Source organism: Ciconia boyciana, chromosome 26, assembly GCF_034638445.1.
Source record: "Ciconia boyciana chromosome 26, ASM3463844v1, whole genome shotgun sequence".
Lineage (NCBI taxonomy): Eukaryota > Metazoa > Chordata > Aves > Ciconiiformes > Ciconiidae > Ciconia > Ciconia boyciana.
Window position 1 is genome coordinate 1183938 of NC_132959.1, and position 19610 is coordinate 1203547.

At 67.6% G+C, this 19610-nt stretch overlaps 2 protein-coding genes across 3 annotated transcripts; both read left to right on the forward strand.

Annotated features, from left to right (window-relative positions):
• The first annotated feature begins 2963 nt into the window (after window positions 1–2963).
• On the forward strand, window positions 2964–5754 carry LOC140644081 (death-associated protein kinase 2-like). Of its 2 annotated transcripts, XM_072846574.1 has the most exons (10): window positions 2964–3183; window positions 3271–3409; window positions 3584–3713; window positions 3930–3978; window positions 4104–4130; window positions 4266–4418; window positions 4776–4821; window positions 4913–5002; window positions 5215–5298; window positions 5556–5754. In XM_072846574.1, exons 1-10 carry the CDS (start codon window positions 3035–3037, stop codon window positions 5634–5636), a joined length of 948 nt encoding a protein of 315 aa, XP_072702675.1. In that variant the 5' UTR covers window positions 2964–3034; the 3' UTR covers window positions 5637–5754. The 2 variants fall into 2 exon arrangements, with proteins under 2 accessions (XP_072702675.1, XP_072702676.1); XM_072846575.1 differs by lacking the exon at window positions 5215–5298 and having other exon boundaries at window positions 5496–5754.
• A 740-nt stretch (window positions 5755–6494) lies between these two features.
• On the forward strand, window positions 6495–17780 carry INSRR (insulin receptor related receptor). The gene is made up of 22 exons (XM_072846573.1): window positions 6495–6588; window positions 8657–9208; window positions 10382–10694; window positions 10782–10924; window positions 11078–11222; window positions 11309–11523; window positions 11593–11719; window positions 11870–12108; window positions 12187–12354; window positions 12497–12686; window positions 12811–12852; window positions 12961–13226; window positions 13365–13501; window positions 14520–14685; window positions 15060–15168; window positions 15290–15360; window positions 16218–16447; window positions 16526–16636; window positions 16753–16912; window positions 16999–17128; window positions 17202–17336; window positions 17516–17780. The coding sequence occupies exons 1-22, from the start codon at window positions 6495–6497 to the stop codon at window positions 17778–17780; spliced, it is 4008 nt and encodes a 1335-aa protein (XP_072702674.1).
• The last annotated feature ends 1830 nt before the right edge of the window (window positions 17781–19610 follow it).

Genomic DNA, 19610 nt, shown 5'->3' on the forward strand with positions numbered 1-19610 from the left:
TAAGAAACCTGTCCCTCCCTGCTACCTTCACACCCTCCGCTCCGCTTCCCCTCTAGCAGCCACCGTACAGTATTTTTATCTGTCAGCCGGGTTTCCTGTTTGCAATCCTCACATTTACAGACACCGAGTGGCCGGGGGACATCAGCGAGGGGGACATTGGTTGCCCGTGGCTTGTCCCACCGCGTCCCGGCCGCTCCTCGAGGAGCCGAGGTGCTGGAAACGCCTGGAATTGCCCCTAAAAGGCTTCTCTCGGCAGCGGCCGCAGGGGCAGCGTGGGGGGATTTCTCAAGAGACCTTGGAAGGAGGAACGCAAGGAGTTTTTCGGAGCTACAGCCAGCGAGATTCCTGGGAAACGCCAGGACTTCGAGGAAAAGCCTGGCACTGCCGGGGTTTGCTGGAGGAAGGCTGGAGCTGCGCGCAGCGGCGCTGGGGGCCCGGAGCCTCGCACGGAGGTAAGGGGTGCTGGCTCCCCCCGGCTCCCCCCGGCATGCCGGGGTTGGGGTCTGTGCCGGTGCAGGGGGGTCAGGGAATTTTGGGGTCCTGCGGTGCTTTTTGGTAGCCGGATGCCGGGGAGCGGCTGCCGCCACCTGCGAGGTCATTTCTCTGGGAGCCCGTTTTCCGGCCAGCCGGTGCCGGGGCACTTTGCTCGGCGCAGCGGCCCTGGCACGCAGCTGAGGCCGGGCCGGTTTTCCCGGCGGAGGGCTGACCAGCAGCGGGATGCGGTGGGACGGCACGCAGCCCCCGCAGGTCCAGCCCCTGCTGCTGCCAGCTCTGCCGTGGCGGCGGAGGCGTGGGACCACCCGTGCCTCAGTTTCCCTCCCTGCAAAAGCAGCTCAGCAGCATGGTGCGAGGGGGCTGCCCGGGGGGGGGTCGGCTGCTTGTGTCCATCCCCAGGGGACAAATGGACGCGCCGTGACCCCGGGGTGGCGTGTTGGACCCTGTGGCTGTGTCACATGCCGGGGACGGTGGCCCGGCTCCAGCCACGGCCACCTCCACGCACGTAGCAGCCCGGGGACCAGCCGGCTCCGCACGGTGCTGGGGGTGAGCGGTGGGTGCCTGGCCAGGTGCCCCCCACCAAGCCCGGGGGTGGCCCAGGACCGTCACCGTGGGCAGCAGCCGTCCCCTGTCCTGGCTGGGGAGCGAGGGAGAGCGCGGCTGGGTGCAGAGGAAGGCTCGGGAGGGCAAGGGGACACAGCTGGGCCGGGAGCAGGGGTGAGCGAGGGGGGGACCAGGCGTGGGGACCACTCACTGTCCCTTAGGGCCACCGTGGGGGGATTGGAGGGGTCCCGATGCCCGTTTGGTGCAAACACCGGCGCGGCACAACCCCGTGGGGATGGGGACATGCCGGCAGGCTGGGTGCGACCAGGGTGATGTGGGTCTGTCCCCAGGGGGGCTCGAATCCCCCCAGGAGTGGGGGGACCAAACCCCTCGCAGCGCGTGCACCCCGGCTTTGGGAGGGGTAAACCCCGGTGTGCCGAGCAGAGGCTGGGGAGCGGCGTCTGGGTGCCGGGGCGCCCGTGCAGGATCCGGCCCCGCCATCCTTTCCGCTGAGATAAAGCCAGGCCAGGCGGTTGGGAGGGATCGACATCTCGGGGTCTCGTGCTCCCTTATCGAGCTGGTTTTTCCTGCGGGAAGGACCCCACCTCTCGCCAGCATCGCCGTCCTTGTCCCTTTCCTGGTGGCCTTGAACCGCGCAGCCCGGGAAACCTCCCGTTCCTGGGGACGCAGCACCGGAGACATCGAGGTGGCCCCAAGACCGGGGCTCAGAGCCCGCGTCCCCCCTTTACCACATCCCTGCAAAGCCGCTGTCCCAGCTGCCCCGACCGCTGGAGCATCGCTAGCCCCATCTTACAGCTGGGGAAACTGAGGCACGGGGGGGGTCAGGCCCCGGTGTTTTCCTGCTGCCGCGTGAGCCGGCAGCCGAAAGAGGCTGGCTCGTGGCTTGGAGCTGCTGGGGATGAGAGCCAGACCCCCTGCTTAGTGGGTCCTGCCCATCAGTGTAATGAGTTGGGGGGACTCTGCCAGGACCACAGGGTGCAGGCAGGGCACTGGCAAAGCAGAGCCCCCCATGGGGCCCCACTGTCCCCCCAAAGCCCCTCTCCCCTCACCCTGTGCCTTCTTGTCTTTGCAGTGATGGCCGAGGGGGGCCGGGCCGGGGTCCTGGCCGGGGGGGAGGGCAGGGGGCCACCGCTGACAGCACCCGGGTGAGCCACGGCCAAGGGGCTGAGATGTGGGGCTGCGTGTGGGGGGGGTCTCCTGCCCGGGGGCTGCGGGGGACGACCAGGCGAGACTCTGACAGATGAGCTCACAGAAATGTTTTTTTCCACTATTAATCTCCCTTAAAAAAAAAACAAAACAAAACAAACCAGCAATGCGAGTTTTTCTCTGCATTTTGCACCCCTCAATTCAGCGAGGGGCACGGGGGCTGGTGTGACCCCACCTCCCTGCCTGCCCCTGCCCGATTTCCGAGCCCCCTGAGCAGCTCCTGCCCACCCCGACCAAGCGGCGAAGGTCTCCGGGTTTCCACGTGCCGGAGAATTTTGTGCGAAGCGGGAGAGCCAGCCAGGGCCCGAGCTCAGCCCTGGTATTAGACACCGGAGAATCCCCTCTAGTGCGCGCTGGGGGGGTTGCGGTGCTCTCCATGGGATGGGGGTCCCTGCACGGGGCAGGCCCGGCACGTCACCGCGCCCCGGGCAGGCGGCTGAGCCGGGTCCTGGTGCGTCCCGGCAGAATATGGCCGGCCCCGCGGGGGCTGCGGGGAGCGAGGGGCTGGCGGCTGCCCTCGGCACGGGCAACGTGGAGGACCTGTACGAGCTGCTGGAGAAGCTGGGCAGGTGAGTGGGGTGCAGGCAGGGGTCCTGCCTGCACGGGGTCCCCGGAGGCAGCCGGACCCCTGGGTTGTCCCCCCGCCGGTGCGGGGAGCAGCCCCCGGCCGTGCCCCAGCCCAGCTTCTCACCGCAGCGGACACTTCGGCGTGGTGAAGCGATGCCGCGAGCGCAGCACCGGCACCTTCTACGCCGCCAAATTTGTGAAGATGCAGCGATGCCGGGGCAGCCGCCTGGGGCTGGAGCGGGCGCAGGTGGAGCGGGAGGTCGCCATCCTCCGCCAGCTCGACCACCCCGGCATCATGCGGCTCCACGACCTCTTTGCCAGCAGAGCCGAGATGGTTCTCGTCCTGGAGCTGTGAGTGAGGGTCCCGGGGCGGGCGGACCCCCTTTTTGTGCCGCGTTTTGGAGGTGGCCGAGCTCACCCCATCTTCGCCCCGAGCAGGATCAGCGGCGGGGAGCTCTTCGACTTCATCGCGGAGAAGGAGATGCTGTCGGAGGAGGAGGCCATCGAGTTCCTGGGACAGATCCTGCGCGCGGTGGAGTACCTGCACGCCCGCCGCATCGCCCACTTCGACCTCAAGGTGCCTGTGGGGACCCCCCATCCTCACTCCCCCAGGGGCTGCATCCCCCTCCCCGGGCATCTCCAGAGCCCTGGCCGCATCCTGCCCGGCTTCCCACCCGTCACCCATCCCAGTGCCCACCGGCAAAGCCCGGCGCCCCCCGTCACCCCGCTGTGCCCGGCCTCATCCCCGCAGCCCGAGAACATCATGCTGCGGGAGAAGGACGTCCCCAAGCCCCGGATCAAGATCATCGACTTCGGGCTGGCCCAGCGCCTGGAGGACGGCATCACCTTCAAGAGCCTCTGCGGGACCCCGCAGTACATCGGTATGGGGCTGGCGGGTCCCCGGGGGGTCCCCAGGGTGTCCCCGGGGGGTCCCCGAACAGCCCTGCTCTGTGGGGTGCAGCTGCGATGCTCTGCGGGGATGCGGCGAAGGGACCCCCGGTGTGGGGAGGGGACCCCCCAGTGTGCAGGGAGGGAGGTGGCCGGGACAGCGCTGTCCCCTCTAATGTCCCCCCCCCCAACTCTGCGTTCGCCCCCAGCTCCCGAAGTGATCAATTACGAGCCGCTGAGCACCTCGACCGACATGTGGTGAGGAGCGGGGACCCGAGGGCGACGGGCTGAGCCGGGGGGTGGGTAGGGGTCCCCCTGGGTGCCGCGGGGCTTGGGGGGGACCCTGGGGAGGGCAGCACCTGACCCCCACCTCTGTCTTTCAGGAGCATCGGGGTCATCACCTATATCCTGTGAGTATGGGGCGATGCTCTCTGCGGCCGGGGGAAACTGAGGCATGGGGACACCATGATGTGGCCGAGCCTCGGCGCTGGGGCGGCCAAGCCGGTGCTGTCCCGGCACTCAGCGGTTCTGTTGTGTTCCTGCAGGCTCAGCGGCTTGTCCCCCTTCCAGGGTGACACGGACGCCGAAACCCTCTCCAATATCGTGGCTGGTGCCTACGAGTTCGAGGAGAGCTGCTTCAGCCAGACCTCTGAGATGGCCAAGGACTTCATCGGGCACCTGCTGGTGAAGGAGCCAGGGTGAGTCCCCATCTCCATCCCCCTCCCCATCCCCATCTCCATCCCCATCCCCATCCCCATCCCCATCCCATCCCATCTCCATCTCCATCCCCATCCCCATCCCCATCCCATCCCCATCCCCATCCCATCCCATCCCATCCCATCCCCATCTCCATCTCCACCTCCATCTCCATCTCCATCCCCATCCCCATCCTCATCCCATCCCCATCCCCATCCCATCCCATCCCCATCTCCATCTCCACCTCCATCTCCATCTCCACCCCCATCCCTATCTCCATCTCCATCCCCATCCCCATGGTGGATATGTGGGGCCGGGACCCCCACCGCCCCCCGCCGCCGCATCCCTCTGTGCTGCAGGCACCGCATGACGGCGACCGAGTGCCTGGTCCATCCCTGGATCAAGGTGAGAGCGATGGGGGGGGGGGGGGTGGACGCTGCCCCCCCAGGAGCAGGGTGGGGGCATGGTGACGATGCCGTCTCCTCGCCCCCGGCAGCCCCTGAGCCAGAAGCAGGCGGCGAAACGGAGACTGTCCTCCATCAACATGCCGAACTTCCGCAAGTTCAACGCTCGGAGGAAGTGGAAGGTGAGGGGGGTCCCGGCCCTGGGCTGGGGTGGGGAGCACCCAGCAGCAGGGTCCCACCACCCACGGGGTCCCCGGGGGAGCTCGGGCCGTGCTCCATCCCGGGGCTGGCTGCGTCTCGGGGGTCTGCGTGGGGGGGGGACGTAGGGCTGGGGTGGTGGTGGGGGCAGAGGAGGGGAGCGACCCCCTCGGACCCCCACCCTCCTGCCCCCCAGCTCTCCTACAACATGGTGTCTGCCTGCCACCGGCTCTGCCGCATGCGGCTGCTCTGCGGCCTGAGGAAGGAGGACGAGAAGCTGGTGAGCGGCCAGGACCCCCCAGACCCCACCCCGGCATGGGCTGGGGTGGGGGGAGAAGGGATTTGGGGGGCCTGCCCCCCCCCCAAATGGAGGGGAGGTGCTGCGCAGTGGCTGTGCAATGGGGGCTGTCCCCACCTGGGGTGCCCTGTCCCCTAAGGGGGGGGGGTCCTCTCCTCTGAGGGGGTCTTCTCTCCTAGGGGAGTTCCTCTCCTGGGGAGGGGTCTTCTCCCCACCCTCCAACCCCCCTGTGCCCCCAGCGCTGCTGTGAGAGCGACCAGGAGGAGGAGAGCAGCCACCCCATGATGCTGCTGCACCGGCGGAGAAGCAGCAGCTCCTGAGCCCCCCCAAAAAGAAGAGGGGACCCCCCCCAAGAGGGGCCATCCCATGAGAGGAGCCCTGGGGGTCCCCCCCGGCTCCCCATCCACAGGGGGCAGGAGCACTGTCCGGCCCCAGTGCTCCCAGTTCCAAGGTGCTGGAGGGTCACCGGAGCAGCGGCCCCCCACTCCTGCCCCCCAGGTCTCTGCTGCAGTGGGGCTGGGGCTGCCCCACGGCTGGGACCCTCGCCCATGCCCATCCCTAGTGCTAGAAATAAATGTCTCCCCCCGCCCCCCCCAATCCATCCTCCTCTCCTGCGTCTGCACCGGCTGGTGCCGAGTGCCCGCAGCTTCCTCCCACTCCTCCTCCTCGCTGCAGGGCTGCTGGGGCACGGGGACCCCAGGGGATGCGGGGTCCTGGCACCCCAGATCCACCCTGCGATAGAGGGGGTGACCCTTGAGTCGTCCCCTCTGTGCCGCTCCGGGGGGGCGTCCGTCGGTGCTCGGCTGCTTTCCTGGCATCCCCACGCCAGAGCAACCTGGATCCTCCTGCTCCAACTGGGGAAACTGAGGCAGGAGGCAGCCCTTCCTTCCCGGCCCGCTCCGGTGCGGGGGGGCCACCCTGTTTTCCCCCTCTCTATTTCCCAAACAAGCCCTGGCCCTGGCCCTGACAGTTGTCAGGCTAAATATTTTGTGTGCGGCAGCCGAAAACAAAAGTGAAGGGGCCACGGTGTCTGCGGGAGGGCCGCGGGGGCCACCCCTATCCCGGCGTGCCGCGGGTGTTGGCGGGGAGTGCCGGCCGGACACGGCGTGCGGGACCGGACACGGTGCAGCAGCACCCGAGGCGGGACGGGGACGGGACCCCGGGGGTCCCGCTCGGGGATGGGGCCGAGGGCGCTGGGTGCTTTGCTGCTGGGGGTGATGCTGCTGGTCCTCGGTCCCCTCCCGCTGCCCCCCGTGTGGGCCCCCTCTGAAAGTAAGTGCCTGGAAAGGGAGGGGGGGGTGCTTGCTTGGGGGGGGGGGGCTGCATGGTGATGCCCGTGCATGGGGGTTTGCAAGAGGAGGCGAACCCCGAGGCAAAGCTCTTTTGGTGCTCCCTGCCTCAGTTTCCCCCCACGGCAGCACCCCCGTCTGCTGCAGCCCCCCTTGTCTAGGGCAGGGGGGCAGAGCCTGGGACCCCCCCGCTGATGGGATGTGGCGGGGGGCTCGGCCGGAGCCAGGGGCATCGATCGCTCGGCCCCGCTGGGAGCCGGGATGGTGGAAAATCGTAGCTGGGCGGGAGCCGGGGCTGGCACCGCTGCTCCCACTGCTGCTGCTGGGATGGAAAATGGCTGGGGAGGGGGCAGCACGGCGGGGAGGGGGCGGCTGTGGGTCCCGGCTCTCAGCCGTGGCTCTCAGCTCTGCTGGCTGGCCGGGGCTGGGGACACCAGGAGGGTTGGGTTCAGCGTCTGTCGGTCTGTCCTGCCTTCCCCTCTTCCGGCTGCCCCGTGCCTCAGTTTCCCCAAGCACCGAGGGGGTGTGCTGGGGGGGTGGGGTGGGAGCGACGGAGGGAGGGGGGTGAAGCGTCCCAGCATCCGAGAGCTGCCCGGGGGACACGCCTCGCTGTGTCTGCTCCCGCCTGGGACCCCTGCTGTCCCCTCTCTGTCCCCCCAGGGACACAGGGGAGTCCCCTCGCACGGTGGAGGGACGGGGTGACTTTGCCAAGGTCAGGGAGGGTGGCGGTGGCAGCAGGGGCTGTCACCCTCGGGGCCGGTGCTGCGCCTGCGGCCGGTCCCTCGGTCCCGTGGGAGGATGGAGGGGACCCTCGTGTCCTCACCGGGGGGACGGGGGACCCAGGGTTCCCCCTGGCCAGCACCAGCCCCCTGCAAATGGCCGAGCCCCAGTGTGGGGCTGGGGGCGAGGGCCACGCGTCCGCCTGCGTGATCCTGCCGCCACGGGCAGCTGCCAAGGCCGCGGTGCCTGCGGTCAATGAGTGACCCCGAGAGGGGAAAAACGCCGCTGGGCACGCGTTCACGAGGATACGGCCACGAGCCGCAGGCCCAGGCTGGCTGCAGATAGACCAGAGGTGAACCACGCACCCGGACCCCCACCGGGACCCGGACCGCGCCAGCGAGCCGTGTGCCGTGTGCCGGCCGGCTGGGTCTGCGCGGCACGGGCGGCCGAGCCGGGGTGCCGGCGTTGCCTGGTGTTTAGGGTACGCGCTGAGCCCGCTGGGTTTACTCCGGGTGTTTACAGTAAATCCCTCGCCGGCATCTCGGCAGCTTCTTTCCACCATAACTTGGCGTTGGGTTTCAGGCTGGGGATGTTGCCGGTGGGAAGCCGCTGGCTCGTCCTGGCTCTTACATCCCCACCGGGACCGGGAAGCGGGAGATGCTTGGCCCCATGCTGGCCCGGATGCTCCCGCTCCCTGCCAGGGTTTGGGGGGAATCCGAGCGGAAAAGCCCTGGGACGGCAAACCCACCGCTGGGGCTGTGTCGCCTGGGTGCCCGTGGTAGCCCCGCGTGCCCCGTTAGCCACCTGGGCACCGTGCCGGGGATTTAATGGGAATGACCTCATGGGAGCTGCCGGCCCCCTGGGGAACCACGCGCCGGCGGTGGGGAGGATGCCATGAGCCCCCCATGGCTGCCCCACAGCTCGGGGAAGGGGGCCAGCCCTCTGCACCCCCAGCCGGACACCCCCCCCTGTCCCCCCGGGGAGGGCAGCGGGGCTGGAACGTGCTCCCGGGGCTGAGACGGGGTGAGACGGCCGCCCGGGCAGCCAGACCTCGTTAGCATCACCGCTTGCCGCGCTGACGGACGCGTCGTGCCCCGGAGAGCCGTGGCGCGTCGGCTGCCTGGCAGAGCCGCTCGCTTCTCCCCGGCCGCCCAAACCAATTGCAGTGACATTTGACAGGCAGGGCTGGGATATCACCCCCCCCCCCCCCGCCCCAAGCATCGCTGCAGCCCCAGCGATGGGGTGCAGCTGGGGGGGTCCCTTGGTGGCGGTGAGGGGGGCAGCTGCCCCATCCCCGCTGCCCACGGGGTCCCCCCCTCTCGCCACCCCAGTCTGCGGCAGCATGGACATCCGCAACGACGTCTCCCAGCTCCAGAAGCTGGAGAACTGCTCCATCATCGAGGGCAACCTGCAGATCCTGCTGATGTTCACCACGGGCGCCGAGGACTTTCGGGGGCTCAGCTTCCCTCGCCTGCTCATGATCACCGAGTACCTGCTCCTTTTCCGCGTCTACGGGCTGGAGAGCCTGCGGGATCTCTTCCCCAACCTCTCCGTCATCCGCGGCACCAACCTCTTCTTCAGCTACGCCTTGGTCATCTTCGAGATGCCGCATCTGCGGGACGTGGGGCTGCACAGCCTGGGCCACGTCCTGCGCGGCTCGGTCCGCATCGAGCGCAACCAGGAGCTTTGCCACCTCTCCACCATCGACTGGGGGCTGCTGCTGCCCGACGCCGTGGACAACACCTACATCGTCGGCAATAAGTTGGCCGAAGAGTGCGCCGACGTCTGCCCGGGCATCCTGGACGTGGAGAAGCCGTGTGCGCAGACCAGTGTCAATGGGCAGCTCGATTATCGCTGCTGGACATCCAGCTACTGCCAGAAAGGTGGGTGCCGGCGGCGTGGGGCTTGATCGTGCCGGCCGCTTTGCCGGGATGGTGCCGGTTTGCGCTGTGGCGGCTGTGGGGTAAACTGGGAGGGCACTGGGGAAGGCTGGTGGAGCCGCAAGGGGACGGCAGGCCCCGGCACGTGGCTGTGGCTCCCCTGCCGCCGGGAGCGTGCCGCGCTGGCAGCGTGGCGGGGGTAACCGGATCCGCGCTGTATCATCCTCCGGAGGAGAGGCCGGCTCCCGGCTGCCGTGTTTTCCCGGCGGCGAGGTAAATACGGGCTCGTTTGCTGTAAACAGGAGACCTGGTAATGAAATATGTACTATAAACACAGATCCTTATCGGGGCTGTAACCTCGGCCGCTGCCCCGGCACCGGCTGCGCTGGGCAGCTGGGGCTCGGCAGGGGCTGAGCCTCACCCCATCCATCTGTCTGTCCTGCCGTCTATCCGGGCAGCCCTTCATCCACCCGTCGACCCACCCGTCCGTCCATCCACTCACGCCTTGGCCATCCCTCCATTCCTCCACCCGTTGCCGCATCCCTCCGTCTGTCCCCGCATCCCTCCATCCCTCCCTTCATCCATCCAGCTAGCCCTTCATCCCGCCGTGCATCCCTCCCTCCATCCCTGCATCCCTCCATCACTTCAGCCTTGTGTCCTTCTGTCCATGCCTGCATCCCTCCATCCTCTTCATCCCTGCATCCCTCCATGCCTGCATCCCTCCTTCCATCCATCCCTCCATCCTCTTCATCCCTGCATCCCTCCTTCCATCCCTCCCTCCATCGCTTCATCCCTGCATCCCTTCATGCCTGCATCCCTCCATCCTCTTCATCTCTGCATCCCTCCATCCTCTTCATCCCTGCATCCCTCCATCCATCCCTGCATCCCTCCATCCTCTTCATCCCTGCATCCCTCCATCTGTTCTTGCATCCCTCCATCCCTCCATCCCTCCCTCCATCCCTCCCTCCATTCCTGCATCACTCCCTCCATCCCTCCACCCCTCTCCCCTTGCCCCCCAGAGCCGGAGGGTGCCAGCAGCCCCCCCCAGCCCTTCCCACCTCTTCCCTCTCCCCCCCGAGCAAACCCCGGACCCCTGCCCCGCTGTGCTACCCCGGGACCGGGCGATCTGCTCCCGGAGGACCCTCCTCGCCCACCACGCCGGCTCTCTCCCCGCAGTGTGCCCATGCGGCGTGGGCTCGGCGTGTACGGCAGCGGGCGAGTGCTGCCACGCCGAGTGCTTGGGGGGTTGCGGGCGACCCCGCGACAACCGAGCCTGCGTCGCCTGCCGCCACTTCCACTTCAACGGGCACTGCCTGCCCTCCTGCCCGCCCCGCACCTACGAGTACGAGGGCTGGCGCTGCGTCACCGCCGAGTACTGCGCCAGCCTCCGCAAGGTCTCCGACAACCCCCGTGACGCCTCCAAGTTCGTCATCCACCAGCGGCAGTGCCTCTCTGAGTGTCCCTCGGGCTACACCAGGAACGAGAGCAGGTCAGGGGGTCCCCGGTCGCCCCCGGCACGGGCACAGCGGTGGCATGGTGCCCGGCTGACGTCCTGTCCCCGTCCTCCTCCCCGCAGCATCTTCTGCCACAAGTGCGAGGGGCTGTGCCCCAAGGAGTGCAAGGTGGGCACCAAGACCATCGATTCGACGCGGGCGGCGCAGGAGCTGGGGGGCTGCACCCTCGTCGAGGGCAACCTCATTGTGAACATCCGCCGGGGCTGTGAGTGCTGGATCCGGCCCCCCGCAACCAGCCCCGGGTGGGAGAGCTGCCGCGGGGTGCGGGGGGTGAAGGAGGGGGGGTCTTTTCCCTTGCAGGGTGAATTAATGGGGGGATGCCCACCTCCCCGAGCTCACGGCCATGGCTTGTCCCCAGATAACCTGGCCTCGGAGCTGCAGAGCAGCCTGGGGCTCATCGAGACCATCACGGGCTTCCTGAAGATCAAGCACTCCTTCGCCCTTGTCTCCTTGTCCTTCTTCAAGAACCTCAAGCTGATCCGTGGTGACTCCATGGTGGACGGGTGAGGAACGGGGTGTGGGTTTGGGGGACGCACGTGGCTTTGGGGGTGCCCGTGCCCACTGCCTCCGTCCCTGTCTCCTCCTCCAGGAATTACACCCTGTACGTCCTGGACAACCAGAACCTGCAGCAGCTCTGGGACTGGAGCCACCATGTCCTCTCCATCCCCGTGGGCAAGATGTACTTCGCCTTCAACCCCAAGCTGTGCCTGGCTGAGATCTACCGCATGGAGGAGGTGACGGGCACCAAGGGGCGGCAGAACAAGGCGGAGATCAACCCCCGCACCAACGGGGACCGGGCGTCCTGTGAGTACGGGGACGGGGACACCTGGCAGTGCCGCGACCCCCGGCCCGAACCCTGCCACCCCTCCACAGGCAAGACCCAGACCCTGCGCTTCATCTCCAATGTCACCGAGTCCGACCGCATCTTCCTCAAGTGGGAGCGGTACCGGCCCCCCGAGTACCGGGACCTCCTCAGCTTCATCGTTTACTACAAGGAGTCGTAAGTGGTCCCCGTCCCCCATTTGTCCCCATCGCGGAGGGCTTGGGGACCCCAGCCCATGGCGTCCTTGCGCGCTGGTGGGCTGCTGGACCTCGGCGGGGGGATCTCAGAGGGGTCCCGGGACCCTCCCCGATGCCTGGTGTGGGGCAGACCCTTCCAGAACGTGTCAGAGTACGTGGGGCAGGACGCTTGTGGGGCGCAGAGTTGGAACGTGCTGGACGTGGAGCTGCCGCTCAGCAGCGAGCAGGCGCCGGGGGTGGCCCTGCTCAACCTCCGCCCCTGGACCCAATACGCCATCTTCGTCCGCGCCATCACCCTCACCACCGCCGAGGAAGGACGCAACTACGGGGCGCAGAGCGAGGTGGTCTATATCCGCACCATGCCGGCAGGTAAGGGGCTGGGGAGGGGGCCGAGGATGCCCGTGGTGGCCCCCCAAAGATGGACTGACACCCCCGTTGTCCACCCAGCCCCGACGGTGCCCCGGGATGTCATCTCCATGTCCAACTCCTCCTCCCACATCGTGGTGCGTTGGAAGCCACCCACGCAACGCAACGGCAACATCACCTACTACCTGGTGCTGTGGCAGCAGCTGGCCGAGGACATGGAGCTCTACGTCAACGACTACTGCCACAAAGGTGAGGGCAGGCAGGGCAGGCAGGGCAGGCAGGGCAGTGCAGGCAGGTTGAACGCAGCAGCCGGGGACACTGGTGGGATGAAGATGCTCCCACCAAGCCGGGCTCCGGCAGCGCTGCCAGCCCTGCCCGTCTCTGCCCGCAGGTCTGAAGCTGCCCACCAGCAGCGCGGACACCCGCTTCGGGGACGGGGACGGCCCCGAGGTGGAGCAGGACGCCGAGGAGCGGTGCTGCCCCTGTCGCCCCGCCGACAGGCAGCTCCGCATGGAGGGCGAAACTGAGTCCTTCCAGAAGAAGTTCGAGAACTTCCTCCACAACTCCATCATCATCCCCAGGTGCTGTCCGGGGGGGGTGCCCATGTCGGGGGAGGACCCCCAGGCTGGGTGCGTGGGTCTGCCCCGGGTGGGGGTCCGGTGGCTGCTCCTGGCAGATCCTTTAACCGATTTCCCTCTGTCTCAGGCCACCCTGGAAGGTGACATCCATCAACAAGAACCCGCAGAGGTGAGCGGGGACCACAGAAGCCTGGAGGGTATCCCCTCCTCTGCTCGATTTTGGGGGACAACCCAGGCATCCTGGCTCCCCACCGCCTCCTGTCCCCATCTCCCGCAGGACCCCGAAGAGGCGCAGGGACGTGGTGGCCGTCACATCCCCGGCCAACGTCTCCTCGGCGGAGCCGCCGGCCCCAAGCCGCGCCGGGGGCGAGCCCAAACCCGACTTCCAGATCTTCGAGGACAAGGTGGTACGCGACCGGGCGGTGCTGTCGCGGCTGCGGCACTTCACCGAGTACCGCATCGACATCCACGCCTGCAACCATGCCGCGCACACCGTGGGCTGCAGCGCCGCCACCTTCGTCTTCGCCAGGACCATGCCCGAGCGTACGTCCCGGCAGCCTCCTCCTGCCTCGGCGACGCTGGAATGCTCTGGGGTCCTGGCGCCTTCGAGATGGGGGATTGGCAGCGGGTCGGGGCCTGGGTGATGCCCCAGGAGCTGACCCCCTCCGTCCCCCTCTCCAGTGCAAGCTGACAACATTCCCGGCAACGTCACGTGGGAGCCGGCCGGCAAGAACAGTGTCCTGCTGCGCTGGGAAGAGCCCAGGAACCCCAACGGGCTCATCCTCAAGTACGAGATTAAGTACAGCCGTGAGAGCGAGGTGAGGACCCCCCCGTGGCACCCCCTGCCCGGCCCTGCCAGGTCTGGTTACGGGGGCACAGCACCCATCCCGTCCCATCCCGTCCCGTCCCATCCCCATCCCATCCCGTCCCGTCCCATCCCATCCCATCCCCATCCCATCCATCCCATCCCATCCCGTCCCATCCCATCCCATCCCATCCATCCCGTCCCAATCCCGTCCCATCCCATCCCATCCCATCCCCATCCCATCCATCCCATCCCATCCTGTCCTGTCCCATCCCCATCCCATCCCACCCCATCCCATCCCATCCCATCCCACCCATCCCATCCCATCCCGTCCTGTCCCATCCCCATCCCATCCATCCCACCCCATCCCATCCCATCTCCATCCCGTCCCATCCCATCCCATCCATCCCATCCCCCCCATCCCATCCCATCCCATCCCATCCCCATCCCATCCACCCCATCCCGTCCCGTCCCATCCCATCCCATCCCATCCCATCCCATCCCATCCCATCCCATCCCATCCCATCCCATCCCGTCCCATCCCATCCCATCCCATCCCACCCATCCATCCCATCCCATCCCGTCCCGTCCCATCCCCATCCCATCCATCCCACCCCATCCCATCCCATCCCATCCCATCCCATCCCATCCCATCCCGTCCCGTCCCATCCCATCCCATCCCATCCCATCCCACCCATCCATCCCATCCCATCCCGTCCTGTCCCATCCCCATCCCATCCATCCCACCCCATCCCATCCTATCCCATCCCATCCCATCCCATCCCATCCCATCCCACCCCATCCCATCCCATCCCGTCCCATCCCATCCCATCCCACCCCATCCCATCCCATCCCATCCCGTCCCATCCCATCCCATCCCGTCCGTCCCATCCCATCCCATCCCATCCCATCCCGTCCCGTCCCGTCCCATCCCATCCCATCCCATCCCATCTCCCTCCCCCGAGGCTCGTCCACAGTTTGGGGGGGTGGGGATGAGGCCCCCTTCGCCATCCCCGCATTGTCCCCCCCAGGAGGTCACCACCGTCGTCTGCGTCTCTCGCCACCGCTACTCCAAGTACGGGGGGGGACACCTGGCTCTGCTCCAGCCGGGGAACTACTCGGCCAAGGTCCGGGCCACCTCGCTGGCCGGCAACGGCTCGTGGACGGGGCTCGTCAAGTTTTACATCCTGGGGCCAGGTACCCGCGGGGGACAGGGGGGTCCCCGGCCGTGGGGCAGGCAGCAAGGGGGGGCTGTGGGGCCGGGGAGCTGGGGGTCAGGGGGTGCTGCTGGATCAGGGCACTGGGGAACTGGGGGATGCTGGGGATCGGGGGATGCTCCTGGCCCAGGACACTGGAGGATCAGGGGATGCTGCCGGGCCGCGGGATCTAGGGGACTGGGGGATGCTCTGGGATGGGGACACCCCGGGATCAGTGGGTGCTGCCGGTCTGGGGAGCGGGGGGCTTCCCCTCCCTGGCCCAGTGGTGGTGGTGGTGGTGGGACAAGTGTCCCTGCAACGCGTGGGGAGGGATGAGTGCCCGGGCCCCGGCCCATGGCCGCCTGCTCCCGGCAGCCGAGGAGGAGTCCGGCAGCTTCTACGTCCTGCTCACCGTCACGCCCGTGGTCCTCATGGTGCTCATCTCCTGCCTCGCCGTCTTCATCTTCTTCTACAACAAGAAGAGGTAGCGACCCCCAGGGCTGGGCTGGGGGCGGATCCAGCCGAGCCAGGGCTGGGGAAGGGTCGTGGGGAGGTGGCACCGTGCCCTCGCCCCCCATCCTCTGAGTGATGCCCGCCCCTCGCAGGAGCAACGACGGGTACCCCAGCGGGACGCTCTACGCCTCCGTCAACCCCGAGTACTTCAGTGCCTCGGACAGTACGTAGGGATGGGCAGGGGCGTCCTCGTGGGGTCTGCTGCTCCTTCCCTTGCTGGGGCCATGCCGGCAGGGATGGGGATGGAGGTGGAGATGGGGGTGGTGGTGGGATGAAGATGGAGATGGGGATGGGGATGGGATGGGATGGGGATGGGATGGGGATGGAGCTGGGGATGAAGCTGGGGATGGGATGGGGAGGGAGAGGGAGAGGGGGAGGGAGATGGAGATGGAGATGGAGATGGAGTTGGGGATGGAGATGGAGATGGAGATGGAGATGGAGATGGGATGGGGATGGGGATGGAGCCAGAGATGGAGATGGAGATGGAGATGGAGATGGAGATGGAGATGGAGATGGAGATGGGATGGGGATGGGGATGGAGCCAGAGATGGAGATGGAGATGGAGATGGAGATGGAGATGGAGATGGAGATGGAGATGGGATGGGGATGGGGATGGAGCCAGAGATGGAGATGGAGATGGAGATGGAGATGGAGATGGAGATGGAGATGGAGATGGGATGGGGATGGGGATGGAGCCAGAGATGGAGATGGAGATGGAGATGGAGATGGAGATGGAGATGGAGATGGAGATGGGGATGGGATGGGATGGGATGGGGATGGGGATGGAGAGGGAGATGGAGATGGGATGGGGATGGGGATGGGGATGGGGATGGAGATGGGGATGGGAAGGGGATGGAGATGGGAATGGAGAAGGGGATGGGGGTGGAGATGGGGATGGGATGAGGATGGGGATGGGATGGGATGGGGATGGAGATGGGAATGGAGAAGGGGATGGGGGTGGAGATAGAGATGGTGACGGTGATGGTGACGGTGATGGGTTGGTCCCCCCTTGCCCCGCAGTGTACATCCCTGATGAGTGGGAGGTGTCGCGGGAGAAGATCACGGTGATCCGGGAGCTGGGGCAGGGCTCCTTCGGGATGGTGTACGAGGGGCTGGCGCTGGGGCTGGTCACTGAGGGCGAGGAGACCAAAGTGGCCCTGAAGACGGTCAATGAGTTGGCCACCATGCGGGAACGCATCGAGTTCCTCAATGAGGCCTCCGTCATGAAAGCCTTCAAGTGCCACCATGTGGTAGGTGGGCGGCCAGAGGGGAGGGAGGGGACACGGAGGGGTCCGGCTGCTCACGTGCCACCCCACTTGTCCCCTCAGGTCCGTCTGCTTGGCGTCGTGTCCCAGGGCCAGCCAGCTTTGGTCATCATGGAGCTGATGACACGTGGGGACCTGAAGAGCTACCTGCGCTCACTCAGGCCTGATGCCGAGGTGAGGGGCTGGCCACGTTGCTGCAGTGCCCCATGGACGAAGGGGTGCCCACCCCGTTCCCGGGAGGGGTCCCGGCGTGTCCCCCCCCCGGTCCCGACTCTCTGTGCACGGTGCAGAACAACCCTGGGCTGCCGCCGCCATCGCTCAAGGACATGATCCAGATGGCGGGGGAGATCGCCGACGGCATGGCATACCTCAACGCCAACAAGTTTGTGCACCGGGACCTGGCCGCCCGCAACTGCATGGTGTCCGAGGACTTCACCGTCAAGATTGGAGGTGGGTGGGCAGCGGTGGGCAGGCTTGCTGCCGGTCCCGCGTCTCCCGGCGCTCACGCCTTCCTCCTCCTCTTCCTCCTCCACCAGATTTCGGCATGACCCGGGATATCTACGAGACGGATTATTATCGGAAAGGGGGCAAGGGGCTGCTCCCCGTCCGCTGGATGTCCCCCGAGGCCCTCAAGGACGGCATCTTCAACACACAGTCCGATGTCTGGTAGGTGTTGGGGTGGGGGGAGCCCGGGGGGATTTGGGGAACGTCCCCCGGCTGAGCGGCGGCGTGCCGGCAGGTCCTTCGGCGTGGTGCTGTGGGAGATCGCCACGCTGGCCGAGCAGCCCTACCAGGGCATGTCCAACGAGCAGGTCCTGCGCTTCGTCATGGACAACGGCGTCCTGGAGCGGCCCGAAAGCTGCCCCGACAAACTGTGAGTGTGGGGGGGGAGACCCCCCCCCCAGAACCCTCACCCTGCTGCGGTAAAGGCTAGGGGTGTGGGGGGGAAATGGTGCGGAGCCCATCACCCTGGCCTCTGGTCTCTGCAGTGTTGGGATGGCCGTGGGGTGCCGGGGACCCCCCCAAACCCAGCAGGCGCCCTCTCTCCCGCAGCCACGAGCTGATGTGCCTGTGCTGGCAGCAGAACCCGCGCCAACGCCCCTCCTTCATCCAGCTCCTGGAGAGCATCAAGGACCACATGGCACCCGCTTTCCGCACCCTCTCCTTCTTCTACAGCCCCGAGAACCGCCGGCGCAGCTCGGGCGAACCCTCCGACGCCGAGACGGATCAGTCCCCCCGGGAGGACGAGCCCCCCGCGTCCCCCCTGCCTGCCCACAAGGACCGCAGCCCCGGCTGGCTCCCCAACGGGACAGCCTGACTCTGACCCCCGGGGTGTCCTCGCACCCGCGCCGGACTCTGCACCCCCCGGCCTCCTCCGGCCGCCCCCCCACCACTGGGACTCCCCCGTGTTATTTATTGCTACCGAGGGCCCGGCCGAGGAGCGGGTGCCTCGGGAAGGGGGTGGCGGGCAAAGCCGGGATGCTCCGTGGGGTGCATTTCCCCTGGGAATAAATTGGGGTGCCCCAAGTCGGGGGGAGGGAGTGGGGGGCCGGTTGGGAGAAGACCGCACTGGTCTTTCCTTATTTTCTTTTTTGGGGAAATGGGAGTCTAGGGGTGGGGAATGGGGTTTGGGGTCCCCCCACCAACCTACCTCTGCCGCCGCTCCCCAGCTGCCCGGCAACCAGGCCAGTAACGCGACCCCCCCCCCCCTTTTAGAGGTGGGGAAACTGAGGCACAGGGTGGCCCTGCAGCGGGAGACGCCCGGGGCTGCCCTCATCCCCCCCAGTCCCCAGCACTGGGACCAGTGTCAGGGCCGTGCTGGTCCACGGAAGGGGCTTCGCTGTCTAATCTGTGGCCGCGGGATGAGCATGAATAAAGGGGGACGGAGCTCAGCCGTGGCAGTGCCTGGTTTGGGGGGGTCACGGGGGGGGGGGCGGGGGGCAGCAGATGGGGCTTTCCGCTCCCCACCCCCGCCAGCCCCGTCCACTTCCTGCGCGCCCCGGCTGCGGCTTTGCCCTGCGGTGCCCGAACCGGGGGCGTTTCTGGGGAAAAACGTCAAAGCGGTGGAATTCGGGAAGACGTGGCGGGAGGCAGCCACCGGCCTGTTCTGCTGGGGGGGCTGTTGGGGGTGGCTGGCGGGGTCTCACAGGGGGTCACCCCGGGGGGGGACAGTGGCCCCATGCGTGCCACCAAGGGCTGGAGTGGGAGATGGGCCCTGGGCTGAGCCATGCGGGAGTAGCGCAGGCTGAGAACGTGCTAAACTCAGTACACAGATGAGCCCCCCCCCCCCGCAGTGCTTTGGGATGGGCTTGGGGACAGGCAGCAGCTGGGTGGGGATGGGGACCCACGGGGGGAGAGCGGTGGGTGCGCACCAGCCGGGCCCTGCCTCCCCGGGGGGGAGGGTCCCAACCTGGGGGTGACAGCTGGGGATGGGGCCACCGTGCCACCAAACGTCCCCCCGTCTCCAGCCTCTCTGCACCACACCATAACGGGGTGCTGGGGGAAGAGCCCGGGCCAGGCCGGCTCTGTCATGCTTCGAGATTTTGGGGGCACGGCCTGGGGGTGCGTGACAGGTTGGGGGGCTCGTGGTGGCCCCATGAGCCCGGGGGTGCTGTGTGACGTCCCCTGTCCCTTCCGTGCAGCCAGCTCCGGGCTGGAGCCAGGTCCTGGAGTAGGGAGGGGGGGTTTGCGTGTGCATGTGTGCATGTGTGTGCACGCGTGTGCACGCGTGTACACGCGTGTGCCCCGGTGTGGCTGGGGGTGCTGGAGCGGGGTGCCGGTGCCGGGACGCTGATTTTGTGGGGGTGAGGGGCAGCTTTGGGGTTGCGGGGTGCAGGTCTGCAAGTGTAGGGTGCTGGCGTGCAGGCAGGGTGCCGGCAGGGTGCAGGCATGGCACAGGCATGCAGGCAGGGTGCAGGTGTCCGGGCAGGGCGCGGGCAGGGCAGGAGTGTGCAGGCAGGGTGCAGGGGTCTAGGCACGGCACAGGTGCCCAGGCAGGGTGCGGGCAGGGTGCGGGCAGGGTGCGGCGGGACACCCCCTCCATGGGACGGGGGGGGCCCCGGGCAGGGCTGCGGCCGAGCCCCGCCCCGGGCCGGGGGCTTCCCGAGCGCCGGTAAGTGCCGGGGGGCCCGGCCCCGCCGCTCCATCC

Coding starts and splice junctions, on each gene's coding strand:
- LOC140644081 (XM_072846574.1), top strand. CDS start 3,035: ATGCAGCGATGCCGGGGCAGCCGCCTGGGGCTGGAGCGGGCGCAGGTG. Junction 4,131..4,265: donor GGGGTCATCACCTATATCCT/GTGAGTATGGGG, acceptor GTGTTCCTGCAG/GCTCAGCGGCTTGTCCCCCT. Junction 4,822..4,912: donor TGGTCCATCCCTGGATCAAG/GTGAGAGCGATG, acceptor CGCCCCCGGCAG/CCCCTGAGCCAGAAGCAGGC.
- INSRR (XM_072846573.1), top strand. CDS start 6,495: ATGGGGCCGAGGGCGCTGGGTGCTTTGCTGCTGGGGGTGATGCTGCTG. Junction 12,853..12,960: donor ATCAACAAGAACCCGCAGAG/GTGAGCGGGGAC, acceptor CATCTCCCGCAG/GACCCCGAAGAGGCGCAGGG. Junction 17,129..17,201: donor AACACACAGTCCGATGTCTG/GTAGGTGTTGGG, acceptor GCGTGCCGGCAG/GTCCTTCGGCGTGGTGCTGT.